The 27,628-nt window shown below is 37.6% G+C and overlaps 1 protein-coding gene across 2 annotated transcripts in view; it reads right to left on the bottom strand.

Annotated features, from left to right (window-relative positions):
* The window catches only part of ZFHX4 (zinc finger homeobox 4), a 151,896-nt gene that overhangs the window by 25,625 nt on the left and 98,643 nt on the right, over nucleotides 1-27,628 (bottom strand). For both annotated transcript variants that reach the window (XM_075494839.1, XM_075494840.1), the window contains exon 5: nucleotides 87-203. In XM_075494839.1, coding sequence (XP_075350954.1) covers nucleotides 87-203 — 117 coding nt within the window. The remainder of the gene's footprint in view (nucleotides 1-86; nucleotides 204-27,628) is intronic.

Below are 27,628 nucleotides of genomic sequence, written 5' to 3'. Positions count from 1 at the left end.
TAGTAGTGGGAATGTCCAGACAGTTTAAAATGAAAGAGCATTTCATAAGTTAAAAAAAGGGGGAAGACAAAATTCTAGCATCTTACCAGAGTCTTTACAAGATTTTTTGCCTTCACTATTGTCTCTCTCACTCGAGTCTTTATCATCAGCAACAGCCACTGATGTACTTTTAGCAGACCCTTCTGTATCTTCACCTTGTTCTTCTGTGGATAAGCACAGAAAAGATCTTAGAAAAGAAACTCAGTCACCATTTATCAGCATTTAAAAAACATGCCCTGTAATAAGAACAGCATGAAAAGAGGGTGGCAAAATAGGGGGAAGGAGGGGTGGGGGGCAAGGAAAGAACAGCACTTTAAAGAGGTTGGGCATTAATGACGAATAATTTGCAATATTTCAAAATCTATCCAGAAATTCTGACCATGTCTTTATCAGAGTACGCGCTTTCCACCAGTGTGACAGATTTAAAGGCTGTCATTTCATATTCTTTGGCTAGAAATGATTTGTGTTACAATACATGCACATGCGTGCACGCACACACCACACGGGCCGGAACAAAAGCCAGCACATGTAAAAATGCATCTTGGAGCCAAAAAAAAAAAAAAAAGAAAAAGAAAAAAAAAGGGGGGGGGGGGGGATTCAAATATAAATCCTATTAGTGCAGCAGTATCCCGCTAATTGCAGTAAGTAAGTATTAGGTATTAGGTACTGCATTAAATATAAACCTCTGGCTTTGCGGGAGAAGTCTCAGATTTTGTCTCCAGGGGGAGCCATGCAGGATAAATGATGCAACTTGGTCTACGGCTTCTGAGGAAGCAGCATTACCCACACCTCACTTACGTGTTCACACCAGCTAGATTACATGGAAATCTTCACAGTAACTCAAGCCCATTTAATTATTCGGTAAATCTTAGCTATGCTGCTACTGGTGGATTAATCTGTTTATGCAGTTAGCTTCTATGCTGGGGCTGTGTAGCACTAATCCGTGAAAGGCCCACTGTTCCTTTTCATCCTGTGATCATTTGTCTCTCACTGTGCTGATGTCACATTTTAATGAATTTTTAGCAATCTGAGTAATGCCAGATAACCAGACTTGCAACTCCCTACAGCACAGCATGCTGTTTTCATTGCAGCACACACAAAAAAAATAAAAATCATATTTCCCAGTTCAGGTAGGAATTACATAAATTAGGAGGTGAAGGTAAAATGGGATTCGAAGCACCAGGCCGCTCAATTTCATAAAATCTTTAATGACCATATAAATTAACCCTGGAAAGGCAAAAGGTCACAGACACACATTTGCATACACTCTTCTATTCACTTTTGATAAGCAGAGCTTTTATGCCAGGAACATGATACAATTAACCCTTCAGGAACCATACAAAATGCAGCTACCGACATTTTAAGTGTCAAGCATTAACTGAAAATTACACACTGCATAAAATTTTCATTGTAAATGCTATAGTGATTGAAAGGGGAAATAGTGGCCCTCTTAGCACCCCATGTTTTATTAATAACATTCTGACAGCCGAATGAAATATCCTCTGTCATATGTAGCAGCTGAGCACAAAAAAATTGCTGCTTAGAGCCTTACTTGCCAGCCATGCACTGAAACTGTATGCCTGGGCAAACAACCCTCAGATCAATGTGGCAAACCTAGCCGATTCTCCACTCTCTGCGAAACCTTTTGTAAATCAGAAGAGAAAAACACAGCTGCAATTTTGCAAACCAAACCAAAAGAAAAAATATCTCGACCACAGATCAACGTGTTTTGCATTGACATCGGAATACAATAGGTTAGGACTAAGCATGCGTGTCCACTTTTTGGAACAATACCGGCAGAAAGATGGTCCCCTCTTTTAGAAATAATTGCATATAAAAAAAAATTTCCATCAGAATGGAAACCCCCCTCGTGCTGTTTCAGCTCTCCCCCCTGCGGTCCCCCGCCCCCTCCCGCGATGATAGCTAATCAAACATGGTAGGCATCCCTGTCGCAGCTGGAAGCGGGGCTGTGTTTGTCAGGGTGGCGGGGGAGCGCGGTTCGGGATGCTGCGAGCCTGTGATCATGCCCGGCTCGGGCTGTGTTAATGCCGAGCGCGCACACATGAGGCTCGTATCCAGTGTCAGGCCCCGTGGCCTCGCAGAGCCGATGGCAATCCCTTTTCGACTCATCCTTGGGAACGGACGCGTTGCTTCTTTTACTAGATTTACTGGCCCAATCCCCCTGGGCTGGAAAATGAAGTGTCAAAGTGCTACTGAGTGTCCTTATCTTGAGGGGACATAAAATTGTAAGGGCTATCGTGGCACACATTAATAAAACATTGTGTGTGTGTCAGGCAAAGAGAAAGAAAATTATGAAGGTACTAAAAGAAAAGCTACAGTATCATCTGGGTCTCATCAGACAATTTTTGCAGGGTGCTCTCCTGTTTTTCTGGTATGTGTTTTAAGTGTGAGAGAAATTCCCAGACATGTTCTCCTATACATCATCGTGGTGTCTGACCTCAGCCTGACCCTGGCAACAGTTTGAGAAATCTGAATGTGAACAAAGACTCTGTGTCAGCAGCAGGGAGAGATTGCGGGATAGACTTTCCCCATCAACTTAATCGCAAACAGCAGTTCTGAGGCCATAACTTTACAGGGCTCCACCAAGCCACAAACACATAACCTTTAGAGGTGAAACTGCCCCCCGCTCCCCACCCCCCCTTCTGTGATTTTTCTCAGTCTTGTGGTGCTCCCTTTGATGTAGCAAGGCAATTAGCTCTAATGTTCAAGTACTGCAGACCTGTTTTATGGTTTGGAAGGTGAGAGCTGTTTATTACAGGTAGGCTCCTGGGGGCCATAAAGGCTTTGCAAATTTTTAATCATGCAAAAAACTAATCAAAATGTAACTTATACACACCATAAAAATTAATATCATTATTATGCACGGTATAAATTGCCTGCCTTGGCTTTCAATGGTACTCACTTCTAGAAAATACATTTGGCATTCATTTCAGAAATATGTATGGCATTCACTTCAGAAATAAATTTCGTAGACAGAAATGATAATACAACTTCTCCTATTTTCCTTCAAAATTACAGAAAGGCTAAGATTCACCCTGTCACGACATTTATCAAAGGGACAAGATGGAAATACAACAGCTCTAGCTTAAAAGCAGCCAGCAAATTTACAAGAAGAATCCTTAAGACCATTCATTAGAACAGATACTGAGGATATGTAACGAAGTGTGCTATCAAAGACACTGCATACCTATGCCAAGATGCTACAAACATCTCTTTTTAGTAGCATTTTTGTTCTTAATATGCTAACCAACAAGGATACTATTTGGTTATAAAAATGTGATGGCTCCTGCTCAAAGAAACAAAATTATGAATTATTATGTATCAACAAAATACAGTATGACGGTGCTACAAATTCCAGAACAAGTCCTAATGCTCTGTTTTAAATTTACAAGAGTCCTGCCTATATACATTTACAAATGTCAGCTTTGAAAATGAATAGAACACCGGATTCAAATGTACTTTAATGGCTTTAATAACACTTACTATTGCAATATGATATTTTATTCACACCTGGTTTTATTTTGTCCAAATGTTGAAAATTTCTTTTGATGTTGGATGTCTTGAGTTTAGCCATTATCAATCTTTTTCCTCACAACTGACTAAGAATCAAACACAAAAATAAGGTTAGCATACTGCACTAAAACTAAAATAAGGGAAAATGGAAAGTTAAGCTTCAGAGGTAATGTTAATCAGCTGATATTGTATATTATATATTCTACATCATATACTTTAATATGTTAATCTACACTCTCAGGCCCCAATTGTATACCGATTTTATGAAGGAAGACCCTTAAGACCTTCCCCAGCGCAATGAAGTCAAGATGTGTGATGATTTCAATTGCAAAATCCAGGCCTCAGCCAAAGTTGAATAGCAGATACCAGCAGCAAAATTAGATGAATATTCATACACAGATTAGAAAAGCCTGACTTACTGAGATGCAAATAAAGGAACATATGCATCCACCATGGCCAAAGGGAAGGTATGCAGAAACAAATACCATTTTTTGAAATAAAATACTGAATAGTTAAAACAAGACATGGCCAAGTTGAAATAATCTTCTCACTTTTAACTTAAATGCATTGTGATAATCATGGAGGCATATCAATCACCTTTCCCTCTGTTTTATCAGAGAAGTCTCCCTAGTGATGAGCAGCATTGGGAGTCTGTCTTCAAATCTATTTAAGAAACGTATTATTTTCAAGGGTTGATTTTGGTTGGGTTGGTTTTTTTTTCACATCACTGATATATCAATCAACAGGCAGTAGTTCCTGTTTTGGTCCTGGATTATTTTGTTGTTGTTGTTGTTGGTATCCCTTTTGCCCTCTCCAAATTGCAAGTAATTTCCTAAATAAGGATGATCTACTAGTTGTGGGTGAGTAATTGTGGTTACGAGAGAGAAAGCAAGATTAAGCAAGTGTTTGTGGCTGAGGGCCGGATGGATGGGGAAAGAATACATCAATCGACTAAAGTAGTAAGTAAATAAATATGAAATGAGAGAGTTATTTTAAAAAATAATTGGGGTTTGTTATTCAATATGTTCAATAAATAGCTGAATCAAAGGTACCCATAAGTGTTCAGTACAGGTGTATCCCAGGTTCAACTGGTAGAGTGAATGGCTTATTGAGATTAACTGTCAGGATAAGGTAAACACTAGCAAAGGATAACGGAAGGGTGGATTGGAGGGATGGACAGACAACAGATAATGGAGGAAAGGAGGAACAACTACCAAAAGAAAATAAAGGAAAACCCACAGAATATGGAAGAGAAGAAAAAATTAACTAAAAGCAAGGCTTGTGGATTACTTCTGGGTTATCCTAGTTACACTACTTAATACATTTTCCCTGACTTCTGAATTGCCATTTATTCACCCATATATTCCAGAAAGTATTTGTTCTATTTTCTGGCTGGTCTTGCAGAGCATGAGTGAGGAACAGGATGCCTCTCTCATTCAGGATCTTGACTGCATCCTCTAGTGGTCATATTTCATCTTCAAACAGGATTTCCAATTTCTCATTTAGGGACTCAAGGGGAATAACGGCACCAATCCGTTAATAACTGTTTCTAATCACTGTGTTATATTTAAAACTATAGCTGTTAGAGGGCTGAACTTCCCGCAAACAAGCCTATAATTAAGTGATGATCGTCATATTGACCAGAAATTGCTAACCGGCAGTTAGTATCAAATTGTACCATTTTGTTTTGTGGTGCATCGTTTGAATTTTTATAGCCGTCTAATGCTTATTTTCTTCTGGTTGAAACGTACTACTGTGTCAGAGGAGGCTGACAGCAAAGCTGGCTGAACAGAGCATGCTGTGGTGGCTCCTTCCCAAGGAGTGTCACAAATGACACTCACGTTATCCATCCACTCCGCCCAGCAGCCAGTATTCCCCACTTGCCACCCTCAGCCTCACCCCTCTGGCTGCCGGAGAGAGGCAGCTCTCATCTACCCTACTTCTTTTTGCTTCTTAGCTTCTGAAAGTAGAAAAGATTCATTACCACCAGTTAATCTGCCCAGCATTTTATTAGTTCCTAATCTAGTTTTTTCTACTTTTTTTTTTTTTTTGTTAACCACAGTCTACTTCCAGCTGCTGGAGAAGGAAAAGGAATGTTCTCCCCAGAAGTTTAGAGGGGTGGGGTGTCCTTTCCAGTCTGGCTGCTGAGCAAGCTCTCCCTTTCTCTCATTGCTGGCTGGGACTGACTGCTTTCTAGTCTCCCTCCCATAGTCTCAGAAAAGAAGTGTGTTTTACTCTGATAATGCTGTAAAATGTGGAAAAAAACTGTTGGTAAGCTTATGCTGAGCCATACTGATTTATCAGAAAATTGGAAAATCTGTGTTTTGTATTTTTGTTGTTTTATTTCTGCATTAATATTTTATCAAATATTTTGCAAGAGGCAAAAGAAGCATAGGCTGACAAAACCATTAACAGAGAATGTCAGCTATTCAGAGTGAAACTCAGCAATGTTTTCCAGATGTGATTGGAGATGTACAGTTAATCATTTATTATGCAAAAAGGGAAACTTTTCTTACTTGGCCATCTCTAGAAAGGCATTGAAGCATGAACCTATACTGAGAATAGTCTAACTTTTCCAACTGATCGGTACTTTTCTTTTGGCTGCCATTACAGTTCATAGAAACTGCTGTTTCCCCCATCAGCATAAGGCATGAAGAGCACTAGCATTGTCTGACTTGAAGACTTATACATTTCGATCAAGGTTATTTAGAAAAGAAAATTAAGCCTCATTGTTAATTCTTATTCAACATGCCGGATACACCCTGCCTAATTTCAGGCACTGCTCTAAGCTTCCTCCCTATTGAGGGACACACAGGTATCGTCAGGTCACAACTCAGACTTTACACAGGTGGACTGTCTAAGTAAGTCCTCCCTGACTACAGAGGGATTTTAGAGTGAAGTTTAGTGTTTGGAGTGGAGACTTTTCACCTTGACACTGCAGCTAAATGCTGGAAGTTAGGTGGGTGAACCTAAGCCTGAGAGCCTAACCCAAAGATCAGAAAGTCAATGAGAGTCTCCTCATGACCTTCACCATTTTACTGGGTGCTCATTTCTAGCCTGTGGGGAAAAAAGAAAAATACTGGATCTTCACAGTATCGTTCACCTTTTTTTAATACCTCTTGTTCAGCCTTGTTTTATTTTTCTGTGTTGCTGTTCAATCTGTGTTCAATGTCTCTTCATACAAATGCTTCAACTGTCCCTGATTTCTTGCATTTTTTCCTACCTCCTACTTGAGCTGAGTTTCCAATACATCATGTAAGTGGTGAGATTGGCTCTCCCATTCACAGTTTCCAGAATAATCCTTTAGAGTCTATTTACAAAGAAATCCACACTGTTAATTAGCAGCTCATTTAAAATGTCATTTAAATGACATATTTTATTAGTGACTCAGTTTTTGGGTTTCTCTCTGAAATGCACTGTAAAATCCTTCTCATTTACCTTCCAGACTTTCTTTCTGAATTATTCACCTCTTTTTGGCTCACTAACAGTATGTCTCTGAAATTATCTGTAAAGAATTCTGTTACTTGTATATATTTCTCCTTTGTCTTTCGAGAATACTAGAGTAAAAGAATTTATTTTCTTTGCCATCTCCTGATCATTTTGGATTGACTCTTTTTCCTCTGGTGGTCTAGCAGACCTAATGACTCTTCTGCAGGCTTTCTATTTCTGAGATACTTTAACAATTCCTGTTTAGCTTTTCTAGGTACCTTCACGTATTTGCTCCTCTTAGCCAACCTCTATGTTTAGTTTTATTAACATCACTTTGGCTTTATTTCCACTTTTAAGGATAGTTTTTTCTGACGTGAATAAATTCTTGTACTATGTCTTGTCATGTAGCTAACTACAGCCCTCTGGTTTAAATATTCCCCTTTCTTGATGTTAAGTGTCACAGGCAGAAGTAGATGATCTATTTACAGTGAATAAAATTTTCCCTGAACATAAACACTTTCTGAATTTTAAAAACATAACCTTTACAGACTTATTTGTTTGGGGTTTTTTGTTTGTTTGTTTTCTACAATTACCTGACAAATATTCTATAGCATATATAGCAGTCCATGGATTTTTCACAAAATTATTTTGGTGCAAATCACTTAAATCTTAAAAGTTCAAAAGTTGGGCTTCTTTAATATATGCATACATGACGTGGTCTTTGTTTTCTTGGAAAGACAACACAGGTGCTTTTAGCTTCCCCTCCAACCCAGATCACAATGGTTGAGTGATGTGTAAGAATCTTCACCAAGACTTCCACCGCAAATTCCTCCAAAAATCTCCTGTAAAAACTGGGTTTCCTGGCTCAGCTGTAGCTGTACTATACAAAATATAATATACTGACACAGGGTCAAACTCTGTTATTGAGATAGGAGGAAAGGATGAAAGTCTGCTCACCAAAACTAGCAAAAGTAGCAAAACTCAACAGTACGTTCTTGCCTCCCTGCTGTCTCCAGTCTCCTTCTGTTACTGTCTTCACTTGCCCCTCCAATCCCAATCTGGAAAATTTGGATAACAAACTTTTGTGTCATTACTCAAGTATTATGCAGTTTTGTGGAATGTTCCTGGCTTGTACTGAAGTATTTTAGTGTGTTTGGGATTCGCAGCCATAACATGACACATCTCTGTCCCCTTCATCCACAATAGCCTACAGGATCCTTCCAATTTCAGTGCTGTGCTTCAATACCTAAAGCTAGTCTTCTCTTGCTGCACTGTTTGAGGTCAGGAATTACGCTATCCTATTGATTACTTGGGGGCTTCAAACTCAAGTCCACTGCCAAGTTTGTTGGAGATGCTTGCATGGCATGCTCTGAAGACAAGCAATATCAATTGGTTCTTAGCACAATAATGGCTGACTCATAAATACTGAAATAGAGTAGACTGCATACACAGTTGTTTCTGTGTGCTGGTTTTGGCTGGGATAGAGTTAATTTTCTTCATAGTAGCTAGTATGGGGCTATGTTTTGGATTTGTGCTGAAAACAGTGTTGATAACACAGGGATGTTTTTGTTATTGCTGAGCAGTGCTTACACAGAGTCAAGGCCTTTTCTGCTTCCCACCCCATCCCACCAGCGAGTAGGCTGGGGGTGCACAAGGAATTGGGAGGGGACACAGCTGGGACAGCTGACCCCAACTGACCAAAGGGCTATTCCATACCATATGACGTCATGCTCAGCATATAAAGCTGGGGGAAGAAGAAGGAAGGGGGGACATTTGGAGTGATGGCGTTTGTCTTCCCAAGTAACCATTACGCGTGATGGAGCCCTGCTTTCCTGGAGATGGCTGAACACCTGCCTGCCCATGGGAAGGAGTGAATGAATTCCTTGTTTTGCTTTGCTTGCGTGTGCGGCTTTTGCTTTCCCTATTAAACTGCCTTTATCTCAGCCCATGAGTTTTCTCACTTTTACTCTTCCGATTCTCTCCCCCATCCCACCAGGGGGGAGTGAGCGAGCGGCTGGGTGGAGCTTAGTTGCCGGCTGGGGTTAAACCACGACATTCTGAATTTAAAAATGCCCATTATATCTAGGGGTTCTCCCAGTGCCAAGTCAAGCATTTCAGGTCACCCAGTCTTGCTGTAAAGCTTCTTATACCACAGCAACAGAATGGCATGAGTGGATTTATTTGTATCCGTTTTTTCTTTTTACAAAACCAGTGCAACATACTAGATGTTTTCCTCCATCTTTCATTTCCACTTTCCTTCATTTAAGTTTTTTAATTCCCACTGTTCAGTTCAGTAGACTGCACTGCTTTTACCTTTGCTACATGATTGTCTAATTTGAATGTTCGTTCTCCCATACATAGTTTAAATAACAACCCCCCACATTAATTTTCATTGTCAGCAATATAATTCTATCTCTGCGGAAGCAAAGGACATCCCTTGTCTATAGACTCCCTGCTCACAACTGCCTAATGAGCACAAATCTACAGTGCCAATTTAGCTAAGACCCTGACATGCTTTGTGAGGTGACTCTGTTGATAGCACTGAAAATATTTCAGAGAAAGCTTCTGAACAAGACCTGAACTTCAAATTTGTTCTTAATGACTTCAGACAAGTTGATAGCGCCACACATTTGCGAGCTTAATGTAGACTTCCCACCATACATCTGTCTTTTCATTTGCTTATAACTTCAGTAAACTTCTAACTGTTTGGGATGAAATCAGCTGTGCTGAATCTCTGCTGCAGGTTGGATATCATCTGCATTTTTTAAAAAATTACAGTCAAAATGATTCAGCTACTTCTAAGAATAGGATTAGGACAAATAGATTTTTATATGTATATATATGTTTTGGAAATCTTTACTGTTCCAGTTATTTTAAACTGGAACCCAAACTTGGCAGACAGAATCGTGTCTGGCATGTGCCACATTGGATAAAACTGCCCAAATTCAGCCAAGCAGTATAGCTTTGAAAAATTCTACTTACCCATGCTCAGAAAATCCACTTGTACTGAAGAGCTGAAATTCTCCTAGACATTCATAATCACTGAACACACTCACACTTCCCACAGTGCTGAGAGCTCACCAAAGTGCGTGTTCAGTCACATCCCACAGAGCCTCCACAAACCTCTTCACCCAGTCCCTATGTGTACTAAACAGTGCGCATGCCATCCTCATAGAGGAACTGCAGCTTAAATAGGCCTTCTAAAATACAAATTCTCCTGGCAGCTTCCCTGTACAACCAGACTGCAACTATAGCATCCTTACTCTGATGAAACTGAACTTTGCTTTCTTATTATTATTCTTTTGCTGATGTCTGTCATTTTACCGTGCACTGGAAACTGATTGCTATAGGAGAGCAGGATCAGCATGTTCCCCCTGTGCTAGTAGGTTGGCAGGAGCAAAACAAGTATGGAAGTGAGATTTTGGGGATTAGAGAAAGAACTGGGGAGAGGTAAGAAGAATGAGGTCCAAGGAAAAGAACATGAAAGACCAGGAGATGGGGAAGGCAGGAGAAACTGAGGTGACAATTAGGATCAAATGAAAAATAGGTAGAAGGCAGGAGACTAGGACTAGAATCAGCAGTGTACCAAATTCCAGCACCCAGCTGGACTTCAGGAGATAGAGCTGGCTGGGACCAGAAGTGCAGACCACTGGAATCTACTAAGCAAATGAGGCAAAGACATTGAGACATGCTGAGAGGCCTGTGCAGGAATATTAAAGCTGGCAGTCAGCGGGGATGGAAGCATGCATGGATGGATAGGGAAGGGACCTGGGAGCTGACTAGAAATATAGAAAGGATGTCTGAAGAACGAGCAGCAGAAGTAGGCAAGAAAAATAGAGATCACTGATGGGATGGGAAAATTATGTATAAAAAGAGTGGGAGGATAGATGTGGAGATAAAATGATAGGTGAAGATAGTGATTACTAGGCAAAGAGATTGGAAATTAATGTGAGTAAAACATGGCGTCCCCCACAGCCCGAAATTAAATCCCTGATTTTTCAGTTTTATAATTCTTCTTCTTGGCTTACTGCATTACCCTTCACCAGTGCTTGTCTACAGTGAGGACAAAAACCTTCTGCTACTCTCAGTTGATTCATTAGCTCTAGTAAAAGGGGATTGTGTAGCAAATCCAAACCCACTGATGTTTCGTATGACTTTCAGTATAGTGCTACATGGTAACTTTATTTTCCAGTTTAAATCTTCAAAAAATAACTATGGGATTATAGATGCAAAAAACCCCCCCATGTTTTTAGCCCCATTAATAATATCGCAGAAGTAAAATACTCTAGTATCTTAAAAAATACATCAAGACTCTTCCTTTGTGACACAATCTTTAATTTCCTGATCAAGCTCTACCTTATGGCAAAGCTTCTTGCCCTATTCACTGCACAAAATTATTGATACTTATTTAGTGAAAAGCTATTCAAGATTTTGTTTTCTTCTTACTATTTAACATATGGCTACATGTTTTATTTACTACATCTCTTCAGTCCATTCTGAAAGCCAAATTATTCATTTCATTATTGACTTTTTATTGCTGCACAAACATTAATGAATTTATCTTCATTATGTCCTAAGAGATGAGTAGGCAATTCTGCAGTTTCAGAAAGAGGAGGTGTAGAGAAATCAAGGTTAAAAAAAATCTACTAACTTGGAGAACCCAGTTTGATACAGATGGGACCCAATTTTTTCCAAGTACATAGCAATATATAGCACTTTATATGCTCAAAGCACAGCACTGATTGCTTTCATTTGCAGCTCTGTGTGTTCAGCACTTATTTAACACTATAGTACAGCCTCAAATCAAGCACTCAGAAAATGAAGGCTACACAGTCAGTGAACTCCTATGAAAAGTCTGGGTAAGGTGACCTGCTTAGGATAAAAAACTAGAATCTCTCCAGCAGAGACAGATATGGAAGCAAGTTCTTCAGTTGTCTTAAACATACCCCATTATTTCTTTTCCTGGCATCCACAGCCTCTTTCACCTCACTTTCTGAATTTCTCAGCAAACACGGTGAGGCTCTAAAGACAGTTTCTGCCATCCCTGCACAACACTGATTCATACATATCCCCATGCAGCTCCATTCCATAAACTCAGAAAGGCAAGGGGGAAATACTATGTGACCATGTAATTACAGACCATATCTTCATGCATACACGCATGGTGCTGAATTAAGGTAGTACAGTGTGTATTAGCCCTTCTCGATTATGAAACTGGCTTTTTCGAGAGGCAGAAGCAGACCTGCTCCACTATAGCAATATATTAACCTTCCCTTTTTCTTGTTCAGGCATGTAAGATCAACAAGCAGTATATATTTACAGATGTTGTTATCTGAATATTATCTGTAACATATAAAGTCATGAAATGCTTAAGAGTAGACTGTAAGGCAATGCACAAGGATTTTCATGCACAAATCAGGATGAAGTTAACAGGGGTGCTGTAAATAAAACCTCATATAGAAGTGTAACATTTTACTGATTCACTTTACCATATTAGACCCAGGCTTAGCTAATTTAGGAATAGGGTTTAGGAATATGAGTTAGGAATTTAGGAATAGCCCAGCAACTGTAGTTAGCAGGTATCATAGTGAGTGTAGAGTGTCTTCTTTTTATTCTATATACAGGCAGATATCTGTGCTAATATCGATGAAATTTAATAATTTTATTAGAGTTTGCAAACAGTGCTTTCAGACATAGACTAGTCAATTCATACATGTTGTAATCACAAAAAATACTGTAGCTTCCCTTATGATGGAAAGAGACAAGTAAAGATGAGACACAATTACAGTTAGGCAGATGTGCTATATTTGTGACAATTATTGTTTTCTTTTTGAAACAAGACATTTTGATCACCTCAGCATAAATTAGCTCCACAGTTATCACTAAGTTGACGAATGGAAAAAGAAAAGGACTTTGTAAAGTATTGGCATGTATTGGCTTTGCTTGAGTAAGGGTATTCACAGAAGTTCAAATCTTCAGAGGTCGTACTACAGAAAAATGGGCTTAAGTGAACACACAATGTTTGATTTCCAGAAGTGCTCAGTGTTATCTCAGCACCCATGGACTGAAAGCTGAGAACTTTCAAGAATCTGTATAGTCTCAGAGAAATTAGCAAAACCCCATACATTAGGCACAGAGGATTTCTACCAATGCAAAATAGATGGTCAACGCCTGGCCTTTAAGCAGATTTTATAGTCATCATAAAACATATATCCACCATACACACTAACCTACAAATACATTGAGAAAGTTCCACTCATTTCAAATCATGTGTTCACAAAACCATGTGTGCTGGGCTTTGAGGTCTGGGGATTATAATAGCCACTCATTTATAGTAGTATTTCACTTGAAAAGTGGAACATGATGTGAAGTAAGCAGCAAATAACTTCCAAAATCAGAAAAAAAACCCCTATGAAGTTGCTTATTATAAGAGCAACATTCATTTAGGCACCTTCATAAAAAAATAAAATAAATTCTGCTGCTTACTGTATAGTTAATCTATGCATCTTTAAAGACTTCTATTTTTAGTCTCATACAGCATCTGAGCATACAATATTGAGTTATTTTTAAGATATGGGTAGAAGAGCTTGATTTATATTTTTTTAAATAATCTTCTATGAATCTTTTTTTTAAAATAAATTCTGTGAAAATTAACCAAGTGGTTTTTAGGCACAGTCCTAGTTAGCTACCTTTATGTTGCTGATTTGTCCAGTCAGTCAGAATTGCTGGTCTGGGGACATTTCTGAGGAGCACACATGAAAGACAGGACGCGCATTTCAGATAACTGTGAGGACGCAAGATGAAGCAATTACTGCAGGCACCACACTTTTCTGTCTAAACACCCCTTTTTTGAGATATACTCTCTTTAGTACCCCAAAGAAGGTTGGGCAGAGATCCTCTTTCTTTCCTGTACCTACAACATATTTATTTGCTTGCCACTCATGAAACCTTTTAAAATGTATTTATGGTTAAGAACCAGTGTTTCAGTTCAACTCACCACAGAAACTAGATTCAAGATTTTGTTTGTCTGTTGTACTTGTAACAGCCGCTGTCCCACAAGCACAGGATGAGGAACTGAGAGGTATGCCATGGACTTTCTCCTCAGAATTTGTTGTGGAGATGGAATGGGGCATTATCGATTTCATATGAACGCTATTTGGACAGGAATTAGTCATCAGCCTGTCATTTTCATTCATCCAGATGCTTTGTGAAAGCTCCTACATCTAGTTAGCCCAGCATACTTGACATACTCAATACCAGCATCAGCACAGATAAACATACTGATAATATTCTCAAATGATGAGGAAATAGGAAGAGGCTCTTCATCCAAGGCTTTTCTGAGTTAGAATCTATTTTGGACTGCATGTGACAATGAGGTGACATTCCTCGCTCGTTCCATCATGTGCAGCATACAATTTGTCAGACTGACAAATGCCATGTTTTAGCTGATGGCTAAGAGGGACCATATACATGTTTCTGTATCTTCAGAGGATGTCAGCCTGGCAGGATACCTAAGGTCAAATTGATTGCATGGCTTGTGCCATTTCCAAGATCTATGTATACAAGTAGAGCATGCTGCTTTTGGGTACCGCCTCACAAAGTCGATACAAAGTCAAACTTCATAAAAAAGTGAAAATATTTTTGATTGGTCATATATATATATATACACACACAGAGAGAAAGAAGAATTAATTGACAAGTTGACATCAACGGAACCTGGGAACACAGGACGTCAGGAGAAGCATGCGACTTTTTACTTGTTCCTAACTAGGGCAGTTAGATGCTTCAAAATGAAAAAAAGAACTAAGCTGAACACTTGTATTTCATCAGTCATGGGATTAAGTAAAACTATTTTGCATCTCTGGGATAAGAAAATTCAGGTATCAGTGTAACAAAAATCATTTTTACCTTTATCTAAGACATTTTAAGTCAATTTTTAAAATAGAATGAAAATGCTATTCCAACTGCATTTTATTAGCTATGACAGGCCCATACATGCTGCCTTTCCAAATAAAACAGAAACAGGACTGGTCTGAAGGCCCATTTGGGGGCCTGGAATGTATTTCAGTTCTTTCCGAAAAATCAGCTACCATACCTTTAAGAGAAACTAGCTTAAAATGGAATCTGATTCAACTAGGTCTTCTTCCTTGCAAGTTAGTCATTGAAAATCATATAAGAAATATCACTTGAGACTACTATAAACTCAGCATAACTAAGTTTGAACTCAACCCCTAGTTTCTAATAGAAAAAAAATAAAAATCAAAGGTGAAAAAAAAATTGCTAAATACTTCAAAGACAGCGTGCAGGTTCAGCAGCTTTCAATGAATTGCTTCCAGAAGCAGTTGCTGATCAAACGCTAATGAAGGTTTATTTCATGTATTCCTTCATTGAAAATAGAAAAGTTTTCACAGAAAACTGCTTTCAGTCCTACTCCTGTCATTCATTCACTCGTGGCCAAAGAATGGCCCTCTACTGGAAGCCAAGGCCTGCTGCTTAGCCTGTAACCATCAAAGTCAGGGAGGGTACTTCTGCAAGCTAAGTTATAGATGTGCATTACTGCTGGCAACATGGAAGACATGTCTTGTCGCAGAAATGTATGAAGAGTTGTCAGCTTTTGGAGCTTTTATTGAAAGTCTCATGATGGGTGCTATAGTCCCAATCTCAGTTTACAGAGTTATGCAAGAATGTGAAATTTCAGTGGATAACAAAGCAGAATAAAATAATGTCATAGTTGTGGGAAAAACAAGAAGAAGAAGAAGAAGAAGAAGAAGAAACAATCCAAAAACCACCACCACTATTTCTAAAGGCTTAAGCAAAAAGAAAGCCTAAAACTCAACCCCCAAGGTGTTATAATCAACTCTCAGTTATCCAGGGTACTACAAGGGTGGGGTTACTTAAATAAAGCAAAATCATATGTAAACTACACTAAATGAACACATTTAGTACATTCACCTTTGAAGTAATTCACTTGCTTTCACTTGCAAATAGTTATCTGTGGAATGAAGGAACAGCATTAAATCGCAGCGAGCAGAGGGGGCCTGGTAGGAGCAATATTTATTTTGTGTCATATATTCTGCAGCAATGGGCTGCAGCCAGTGGTGTGGGCAGCAGATGGGCTCTGGTCAAGCCACAACCCAGGTAATCTATTCACAGATAATGCAAATTTGACTGCGTTATAAATCTCAGGAATTTTAATGCACTCTCATGACTGTTGAGTTATGGAGTTGAAAATATTACAAACTGTCAAAAAATACAAGCCACCCTCCAAAAACCTTCCCCCAATTAAATTCTCTTGGCTGTAACTTAGAAAAACTGTAACCCTTGTAAAAACCTTTTTACTGAATGTCTCCACCTATGTTTTTTCCCTCCAGCAACAAGCATATGAAAAAAGTAGTTGAGAAATGAAGAAGTTGTGAAATTTGATAATTGGGTTAATGACAATAATAAAAAGAAACCCTTGAAAAATTGAGGACAAAAAATCTTTTATTGGAAAGATGTTTTCTTCCTCAGATGAATTATAGATCAACTCTGTGGAAAACACTGTTTGATAATTATTCTAGGGCTCCTATGATTAAGAAAACAGTACACAGCCTGTTCCATTTTAAAGTGTCCCCACCCTTGCTTAAGCAGAAATGCAGTTACAATAATTTTATGGTACGTAAAATGAAAACAGTTGGCCTAACAAGTAACAGTGAAGCAACATCCACAGTTTTATAGATGTACAGTATCATTTAGAACCCTGCTGTTTCATTTGAATTGTGTTGAATCTTTTTTATCATTTCTTCATCTAACCTAATTTGCCTAAACCCCTTATTTAATATTCCTCCTACTGTTTGTTTATTTCTCACTGAAAAAGCATAATAGCAACAGAAACGGTGATATAATATAAATAAAGGCTAGAACTGGTGGTATGTCTTCTTAGAAGTGTGAACACTCCTCTATCTCTTTTGATTCCAGTGTTTCAAGACTTTTCTTTGTTAGGGGAGAATTTAATAAGACAAATAATCAGTCATGAAGAATGAAGCAGAACTCTGCTAGTGACTGCTGAGCCCAAATGATGCATTGTACAAGGAAGAAGACAATACAGTAATTCTTTGTAATAGAGGACACCAAAATAACAAGAAGCACACAACACAAGTTTTAAACTATTATAATGAACTCTGGGACTAAAGACCAGATCTCAGGTTTTGATAAGGTTGTTTTTCATTGCTTCAGCAGCACACAGATGCCTAAAAGATGGTTTAAATGGCTGGGAGGAAAGCCTTAAAATGAAAAGGATGCCCAGTGGCACAGAGCCAATGTAGCTGGTTCATTCAAAGTGGACATTAGCAATCCCTGTGTGTAGAATAAGATATTCCAAACAGCCTTAAGCTGACCTAAATTACACCAGTTTCAAAAATCTTGGGAATGTCTGAAATCTACCTCAGCTAACTCCCCCATTTTCAAATGCAGAGTCACACTGGGACATCAGAGCAATTCTGGAGACAAGTACATTTGTTAACACTCATGGTAAAAGAATATTAAAAAGTTAAAAGTTCTTAAAGAGCTGGAAAGAGAATAAAGCTTGGTTTACTATCTACATTTTGAAAATGAGAAAGCACATCGAACTTTCTTCCTGAATGGAGCTATTAAATCTATTACAGAGGAAGCAGAGTGAAGTTTATAAGAATCTTGCCCTCTGAGAATTTCAATGGCTAAAAGCTGTGGAAATTTCACTTTATTGCCACCGTTCCACTTACCACAAGGGAGCACTTGTAATATTGATTAAATTGGACATGGACAGCAGAAAAATATGTAACATTTATCAAAGCCTACAAGTGCAAGAAAACAAAACCAGAAATTCCATTTGTTATTGTAGGGTCTAGGAAAATATGATGGGATGTACCTTAAATGCAACAGGAAAACAGTAGTGCCTGTGTTTGTGTCAGTTTTTGGAGAAACTGCCATATCTAATTCTTAGTTTCCAGAAACACCAACTTAAACCCAGAGCCAGCTCACCCTTTTGGAAGCCACAGATACAGTTAGGAACTTGTCCCCTACCTCCTGACCTGGGCCAGACATCATTAATTCTACCATTCCACCCATATTTATGGTTTTATGCTTCAATATTTAGACCTCAGGAAGTTTCACATGTGTTACCTCCCAAACTGAAAATGGTTGCAAGCAAACTGGATTTCATTCCTTTCTAGCAAGCTGGCTGTAAACACATTTGTTGGCACCTGTGAGCAATCTGGCTTTTTTTGCCCTTTGGATACCTTAGTCAGATATCTTGCTGCAGGATTTGGGGAGCAATATCAATGTTACAGGAAGATGCTATCTTACAAACTACAAATTCAGGCACTAAGTGCCTCGGTTGTTTGTAGTTAAGTATTTGTATTAGTAAAGCTATGACCAATTTTCTGGGGAAAGGCTTTCCCTTTGTCTTTTTTGAGCAAAGGCTGAATATTTATTTTTTTGCCCATTTTTAAGTGGATTTTTAATCACTTCCAAAAAGGGATCCCATTAAATTTTCCACTAAAAAAAAGGCTAAATTAAGGATGCTCATAATTTTCACGATGTCCATGAAATGATATACTGCTGTTTTGAAAGAACCATATTAATTCAGTTTAACACAAATTAACCAAGAGATCCTTCTTTCTAAAGGCCTTATTCAAAGAGCTTTCTAATTCTAACTCACCTTAAAATTAATCAATGTGGTGATACTCCCTCTTTCTCTTTTATAGCTTATCATTATGTAAGAAACCTCATATTTTCCTAAAATACAGTATCTGCTCTTAGTCTGTCAATGATCTTCAGATTATTTTCTATATCACAATTGGTATGCCACTTTGCAAAAGTGCCTTCAAAAATCTTCAACAGTTGTAAAAGATTAGTACCACCCACCAAAGGATTTGCTCTCTCTCATGAAGTGCTTGACATTTGCACTGCTTTCTCAAGTCTGTTCCTTTAGACTAGTGAATTAGGAGGTGGACTTGTCTCTCCAATAATTTTGTAGGTCTTGCAAATCACAAGGGTAAACAAAAAGCACTTGGGAAAATAATTTTACATATTCTAAACTAAAAAAACCCCCATGTTGTCCACATTGCAACCAATAACATTGCTTTTCAGATATCATGCGTGCTGTCAAGATTACTGATAGGAGAAGTAGGTTGGAAGCACTTCTACCTCTGAATAGTCGTGACAGTATTTGAGCTCAATTTTTTTTACTAAAAAATTCTAACAATATGGGGTTGTCAGCAAATATATCTAGAAGACTTAAGAGGTTCTGTGGAAATTAGTCTGTATGGAATGTAACCGAATAATGAAAAACAGCACAACACGTATATCCCCCAATGGTGAATAATACATCAGATAGAAAAACGCATTAGCTCAGCCACTATGTATCTATAATGTATTTATTTCACTGGAATCTTTATGAAAACTAAACATACAGCTTTGGTTATTGTTACTTAACCAGCTCAATGAAATAAAGGAAGAGGGACGAACAGATGAACATTTTAGGTTTTGAAGCCGCCAGGATAAAATTATTTGATTCACAGCAACACCTAATATAGCTGAGTAACATAAACACTAATATCCTGTTTCTTACCCTGGATAGCAAACCTTCTACTGCTTAAATCTAGCTCATCTTGAACTAATGCTACTTTATAAAAAGAAGAGAAAAGCTTATCAAATATTCTTGAGAAATCCCTGAAAACAGTAAATACCAGTCCTTTATTACACGCTCTGGAACAAAGTTAGAATTCTGCTAAGTTCCTAGTGCAGAGCACAACTAACTGGAAGTTTGGATGTTTCATAAGTGAGTTTCACCAAAGGTATCATACACTGAGATTCCAGGCCCATGTGTCATGCCCTGAAACATCTGCAATAGAACATAACATTCTTAATAAATGAGATAAATAAAAGTGTGCATTTAATGAAATAATTCTGAAAATATATCTCTTCATCCACACAGATGAAAAGCTGTTTATGATTTTGCTTGGTGGGAAAGGAAATTTATAGGGGAGATTTTTCAGTTCTGTTGAAATACACCTGGAGTATTTCTATGAGAAGACAACACATGATTTTATCAGTGTGAAAATACATATGCCACAAAGATTTTGATAAAAAAGGTGTGCAATCATTCATATCTCTTTACATACATCAGTAATAAAGAAAAAGCATTCTATTTTATCATATTTAATAACACACTGAAAAAAGCCACACATACTTTAGAGTTATGTAATATATTTCTATGTTTTAGTGGAAGGGAAGGTAACTACTTCGAAAATGTAGGTTTGCATTTTTATGCTAAATTAATGCTAATTATATTACCACTTATACCACATTCTCATCCCACTCTTGCAAATTGCTACAAACAATTAAGAAGAAAAATCCATTCAAGTTAACAAAATGACAAGTTTTCTGCTACTTCAGAGTATTTTTAGGTACGGTATGTTCTTAGCCTGAATTGGTTTTCATCTGTTCCTGTAATTCACAACTCCTCAAAATAACTCCGTAACTCTCTCTCTGGTTTCCCCCCACCAGCTTTTTTTTTTTTTTTTTTTTTACACTGTTTAATCAGGATAGGGATCTGAACTGTGAGTCTATCCAAACCAATCTCCTTTTAGTGCTTGGTTTTTTTGCTGTGCCAAACCACTTCTGGTGTTTCAAGCAAGGCAATGACAGCATACCTTCTTGTTATTATTTATGCATGGAAGGCCAAACCAAATGCTTGGGTGGGTCGCTGAAGACATGAAGTAGGTAGTTTTTTCCATCCACAGGACCCCATTTACATTTAAATGAACTTGCTCCTTGTGAAAGATTGGCTCCAGCAGAGAATACCACATGACCACAGACATTGAAATTAAATCACAATCACAAGGATAGAAGCCACCAACATACTGCTAAAAACAACCTACAACACATATCTGCGTTGCCTTATATATGTCAGTAATAAAGAGAAAATGTTCCATTTTATTTTATAAGATGCATCCCACTGTATTTTCTTAATGCATGTGTATAATAAGACACTGCTGCTCAAAGCAAGAGTAACACACAAAGCTACCTCTGCCATGACTGGATTTCTCACAAGGGGTAGGAAAATTGTCATGTGCAGCTTCAGGCTTTAAATGGATGATTTCTCCTGGCTGATGCTGGAGTGGCACTGACTTGACAAATGTGGGAAAGTCCTCAGCTGTGAGATGGGGGCTTAGGTTGTGGGCTCTTGGTCAATTGAAAGGTTGCATTAAATGTAAATTATAGGACTGTTACTTAGATATATACCCTTCTCAACCAGGTGAAAGGCAAACAGTGCCCTGCACTAATTCACAGATGAACTGGTGATAGGCTTGCTGAATAAGGCAAGCAGGCAGGCAGCAGGCAGTTATAATCCTCATCTTTGAAGGAAGGAAGGAAAGGTATTTTTATATAAAACCATATTAAATTTCCTTTTTTAAGTGCCTCTATGTATTTCTCTTTTCAATTTATGTGGAAAAGTATTAGGCAAAAATCTACAGCAGAACTGGCAGTAAATATCACAGTAACAATTGCTCTTTTATTAAATATTTATTGAAATAAATTCCTGTGCTTTCTCATTTTTCTTCTTCTGCTTCCAATATTTATTTACAGCTGATTATTAACATCTGCCAGTGTAACAGTTTCATCTGTACAGGAGCCGAAGGGTAAAAAAGTCACACACCCCCTCTAACATGACCTGTAGTTAGACAGAAAACAGTTTTCCCAGTCACCGCTTGGCTTCCTGTCTGTGACCTCTGAAAAGCATTGGAGGCCAGGGTTAATGGCCTTTCCAATCTCTGTGATAAGAATTCATTTTGTTCTATTACCAGCAGTTATCTCAGGAGCCTGCTGCATCACTTCAGCAGGGTTCAATCAATGAGAGGACCTAATGAAGTAACCAGCTGTAGCTCTATTTCCCTGGTCAACTCTATCAGACAAATAAGATCTATCAGTCACATCTTAAGGCCGATCCTAGAAACAGCATCCTCACACGCTGAACCCATATGCATATGAACTAATGATACCTGGCCATTTCTTTCTAATCTTCCCTTTTAATATGGCTTTTCTAACAGAAAAGGGAACGAAATGGGTTTGAAATGTAGCATTAAGAGGACAATAATGCTGGATTAAGAAATAGTGGATTTTCAGAACAGCAGGAAGCATTTGTATTAATAGCAAAAATAGAGTAAATTATATTGTATGACAGACTTTTTTTTCCCAAGCAACCCCTATTCTCCTTAGATAGCACTCTTGAAAAGAAAAAATATTTTGTTTATTATTTTCTGCCTTAAATTACTATGTGTCATAAACAGTTTTAATTATGGGACTTAATTTTTAGTTTCTCACTTAGAAAGGAAATATAAATATGGTAATACTTTTCAGTCAAATGTCAGTCAAAATAATTGTCAGTCAATTTTATTTTATATTAAAGTCACATCACTGAAGATAAAAATGTTACTTGTGACAAAATTGTATATATATAATTTTGTGATTTGTTATAATTAACTTTATCCTCTCATACTTCAAAACCAGCTTAATTACTTAGAAGTACAAATCTTCTTTAAAAGGCACTGGATTTGAAAATTGAAAAATAAGGAAAATAATAATAAAGGACAACTTCAGGACTTCCGAGCTGTGTACATCAAAGTATGACTTTATAATTAATTAGAGGGTACAGGAGAAAAATGCACTTCATATTGCTTGTACCAAAATGTCCAGTCTGACTTCATCAGTAGGTGTGACAAACTAAGTTGTAGCAGGCCACTACAGGCAAATTACTGAAAGTGCTGTGGGAAGGCATGTTAGAAGAGTGTCGTATTTGCTGAAATGTTGAAAGCCACATGTAGCTAAGTTTGTTTTATTAGGTTAATCTCAACGAATCTCATGAAATGAAATTTGTATCCTTTTAACTTAACTGTGTGCTTTGTCAAATTGAAACGAAATAAAGTCTGGCTATGTGCTTCTATGGAGAAAGAGAGATGATATCCAAGAAATAAAGCTGAAAATGATAACTATTCAACGTGCACACACACTGTGCACAAAAATGTCTATATAATTAAAAGCTAAGTATCATTTTGCGTATAGTAACACAACTGATGGATTATGACACACAAATTCCAGAGTACATGTGCTTCAAATAAGTGCTTATATCTCTTTTCCCTGTGAGCAAAACAAGGGCATTCTTCTTTTGCAGTCTGCCTGCATTAATAAAACAATAGGAATATTACTTATACAATCAAAGGAAATCCAAGAAATCTTCCTTTTTAATTTTAAACCACCTTAATGAAAAACAAGGGGAAGAATGTGTTTTAATAGTGCAGTTTGGTATTTAAGGAAAGCACATTTCTGCCATAGATACCTAGGTACATTTGAAAAGGACTGAAATATCTATGCTACATATGTAAACAGATAAGATTATGCCTAGCAGGCATTTTGGGAACATCTGTCAATTTTTTATGGAATGCACTGATTGTGGGCTATTGATTGCATTTAAACAAAGTTGTTTCAAAAAAAAAATCAGCTAACAATTCGTGTAGAAAGGACTGATCAATATTTAAATGACTCTCTTTATTGATTTAAAATTAACTTTCAATTAAGAGATCCATAGGACTCTTAACTGCGACACTTATCCATTCAAGAGAAAATAAAGGTACATTTATCGATACACTTAAACAGCAGTGGCTGGTTTCCTATTGATTCAGTCATTTGCGCTGGGATTCGTTAGCGTCATCTGACTTTAACTCGCTTACTAGGTCTTCACAGTGTGTAATACTGCAAGATGCAGGAATGTGCAAAACGATACAGGGAAAGTGAACAGAATTAGAAGATGTATGCAGAGGTAAGTCATACTTATGCTTTTTACGTCTCCTGATGAAGGAAGAGCCCGTTTAAAAACTGCCTGGGTTTTGGTTTTGGTCAGGAACAAATTCCTGTCAACTGACCTGTTACGTACCGTTTTGGACAGGAAACATATAAATGAATGAAATCTTTAATATTGATAGGTAACAGTTCTATTGGCTCCTATCAACTCTGACAAGATCACCTGTTTGTGTGTATTGATTAACATGTAATCAATAAGAACTTAAGCTCATTGTTTGCAGAATGTTTTTAAGTGGCAGTATCGTGATGCCCTGCATATGTTCATATATATATATATATATATATATGACATTTAAGGCCAATATAATTTAATACTGTAATTATGGAATCAGCCATCATATGGATTTTGAAAGACTTACTGAGACGTTTGAAAGTAAACATTAAGTGTGTATCTCTGTTTTAAAGAAAAACTCAAATATATTTGTACTAAACAAAAATATACTACAATAGCATAGCTATAACTATAAACATGTGCAAAAGCATCAGCACATTTAGGAACACAAATTAAAACCAGGACTGTAATTACATACTTCATTATTTATATGTATTCTGGGTATTTTAGTATACCAAGGAAGCTGGACATGTAATCTCTATAGTTAATAATAGACCAAATTCATGCCAGGTGTAATTTCATTGAAGTCAATGGTCCTGGAACTGCACCTGGAATGAATTTGGCCCAATGCTATGAATGCCTCCTGACTCTCGCCAGCCTAGATTTACATATAAGATATAACACAAAAATGAAATAAAAATAGAAGATGACCAGGAGGCATAGCATGTTTACAGAGCAGAGTGGTAATAACCTTGCCTGATATATATGTGGCAGTGCTTCGCTTAGCCAGACAGTATCATTGGGAATGGGGGAGGGTTAACTCTGACGGTGGCTCAGGTTTGCCTGTGTCCCTTCGTGTCATTGCCTATTTCTTTCTCTTTTTCTCCTCTTTCTGTTTTTGAAGCCTCATAGCCCAGAACCATCCAGTGAAACGAAGCTGCCCCAAACTGACCCATTTATTACTTATTCATTTGCTGTGATGTCATCTCCAGGAGGAAAAAAATGCTGCAATATAGTAATGTTTAAACATTAAGACCTGTTCTGATCAGCTGAGATTATTCCTTAAACTGAGAATCCCAAACACAATGTATGTAAAATCCAACTTGCATATGTGATCACCAACATTTTATTTAAAAAAAATTAGATTTTGCTAACAAACCAGATCAAATTCTTTGAAACCTGGGTGCTTTTTATATTATGATGAGCTACTTCTCCCATTATTTATTCTTTTCTCTGTCCACTAAAGGTTAAATTATACTTACCAAAGGCTCATTTGCAGAGTTATGATATGAATCAGTGATATCTTTAGGATCATAACAATGCAGAAAACTGGTTATGGCCTTTTGCTGCTGGGTGGGAGTCAAGATCAGAAAGACCGGTGTGCAAATGCAAAGCAAATACCCCCTCCTAGAATGTCTAAATCACATAATGTTAGTGTAACATAATTTGGAATATATTATGACGGTTGCAATTACTAAAAAGTGCATGATGCCATTATTTCCAACTGGAAATTAGATGATTATACTAATTAAGTGATAGCAGGTGGCACAGGATGACTGCTACAATCTTCTCTGATGTGCAGAGAGAGATGCATGGTTCACTGTCTAAAACACTCAGGAATAGTAACAATTGGCTTAAGCAGTATCCTGTCCCAAGATGCAGAATAAGGATTCACTTTGATTTAACACTTCCTTATCACATCAAAGAGGTGAAGAGGCATCTTTATGGATTGGCTTAAAAAAAAAAAATGCTACTGGTTTGGCTTCTACCCTTGTAACTAATATCTCTTGGTATAATAGAATTACAGTATGAAATGAATTCCAATAGAATAATGTAATTCTAAAATGCCAGCAACCTTCTTTTAAATTGCAACTGGCCTAAATTCATCATTACTGCTTTTAACTTCCTCAATTCAGAATTGCTATAGGTGTGCTACTGAGAGTATCTAAGTTGAGCAAATTGGAAATTCTGTAGTAAAATAAGTATTTCTTTGGCAATAAAAGCACTAAATACTTTTAAGAATATATGTGGTCATTAAATACATTTGAGTTTTAACTCAAATTTACTAAGCAGTATTTACACATTATTTTTACAGCAGGATTTGAAGATTATTCACAATTGCATTAAGTTAGACAAATAATCCTCTATTCCTGTGAGTCATTCCAGAGCTTGTTTTTCTTGTCCTCTCTGCTCTGTGTTCCGACTGAAGTAAGGCTAAGTCATCACCATCGATTAGTTTTCCAGATCAGCCATCGTTAGTTTAACTACTATGAGATGTGGTTAGGAAGCTACTCTCTTTTTTTCCGGAATTCCATATGTTTCTGGAGTGTGACCTCAGTTTAACGATGGCAGGGGAGCAGATCTGCTGAAGAAGAACCATGCTGTGCGAGAATGCAACCAACATATGCCTAAGAGGCAAACCAAGTGATTCTTATAAATGACGGAAAATAAACGTTATCTAATTTCTGAAAATCTCTTATCTAGCTTTATCTGTCTCTGTAGCATTCATTTCAGTTTTGTTATTGTATTTCTTACGACAGAACAAAAGCACGGCTGATAAGACTTGAGTTTAGATATATTTGTAACATGCTATGATATCTTACAGCATAGCTAGTTCATTTAAAAAAATTACTGCCTTCTCCCGCTACTTCTCCCAAAGCCTTACCTGTGCCACAATTTCAAGCAATGTTTGTGCCACCTGAATTTTCACAGGTGAATACAAGAGAAAGCCAGCTTGGACAGTAGAAGGTGAAAAGCTATTGTTTTCCCTAGTATGTTGTGCATTACATTGTGGTGACATTCTCTTCTCAGTGATGAGGTTTGCAAACTAAGGATACCCTACTCTCCTTCCACAAAAATTCACGTAGTTGTATGTGCTATGATAACAGCAAGTACAGTGCAGAAGACTTCTGTAGCAAGAACAAAAAAGAAAGGTTCTCCAGCTTACCAGCCTAAATGAACTGGTTTTTTTCTTTGGAGAGAAACATGAAAGTTTGTGAAAACCAGTCATCTCCCTTTTTTTATGCTTTAATACAACTAAATGGAACGGAACTGACCTTCTGATTACAAAAAATACCTTATCTCCTCCATGAATACTAAACTGCTCAGCATTTAGAATGGTATCATACAGATGTTATTCTGTGAATTGATGCAACAGTTGCATCTTTTCCAGGGCAAAATTTAAGCAAATTTCCCACAATGAACATGACAAATACCTCCCTCTCTGTGGCTAAAATAAAAACCTTTACTCCTGCACCCCAGGACATTCAATTAGCTGTGCAAATGGGAATAATGGTAGACAGCTACTCAGAGGCAGCTATTGGAGAAATTTGAACTTGTTGTTCAACTAAAGAAAATAACATTATCGTACTATAGGCGCGAGGCCAACTCTCTTACCCTCGCATGCCACTGATTAGTTCAGCCTTAGCTGAACAAAAATCCTTAATCTTCTCTTTTTAATATTGAAGAGGTAAACCCTCTTTCACCTGCATGTGGAGTCTCCTTTTCATCAAAGCTCAGGAGATTCCAGCAACAAAATCAATGTATGCATGTTCAGAGCAGTTTTCAGGGTTTTGTAAGACAAATCTTTCAAATGGGAGCTAGTTTAATGCTATTGAGCTGAGTTTCGATCTGACAGAGTGAGTGAACAACACAGAAACAGTTCACTTACCACTGCTCACACTACAGGAGGTGGGA

This window comes from Mycteria americana, chromosome 2, assembly GCF_035582795.1.
Source record: "Mycteria americana isolate JAX WOST 10 ecotype Jacksonville Zoo and Gardens chromosome 2, USCA_MyAme_1.0, whole genome shotgun sequence".
NCBI classification, from domain to species: domain Eukaryota; kingdom Metazoa; phylum Chordata; class Aves; order Ciconiiformes; family Ciconiidae; genus Mycteria; species Mycteria americana.
Note: the sequence above shows the minus strand (reverse complement) of the source record. Positions and strands in the feature narration are given on the sequence as shown.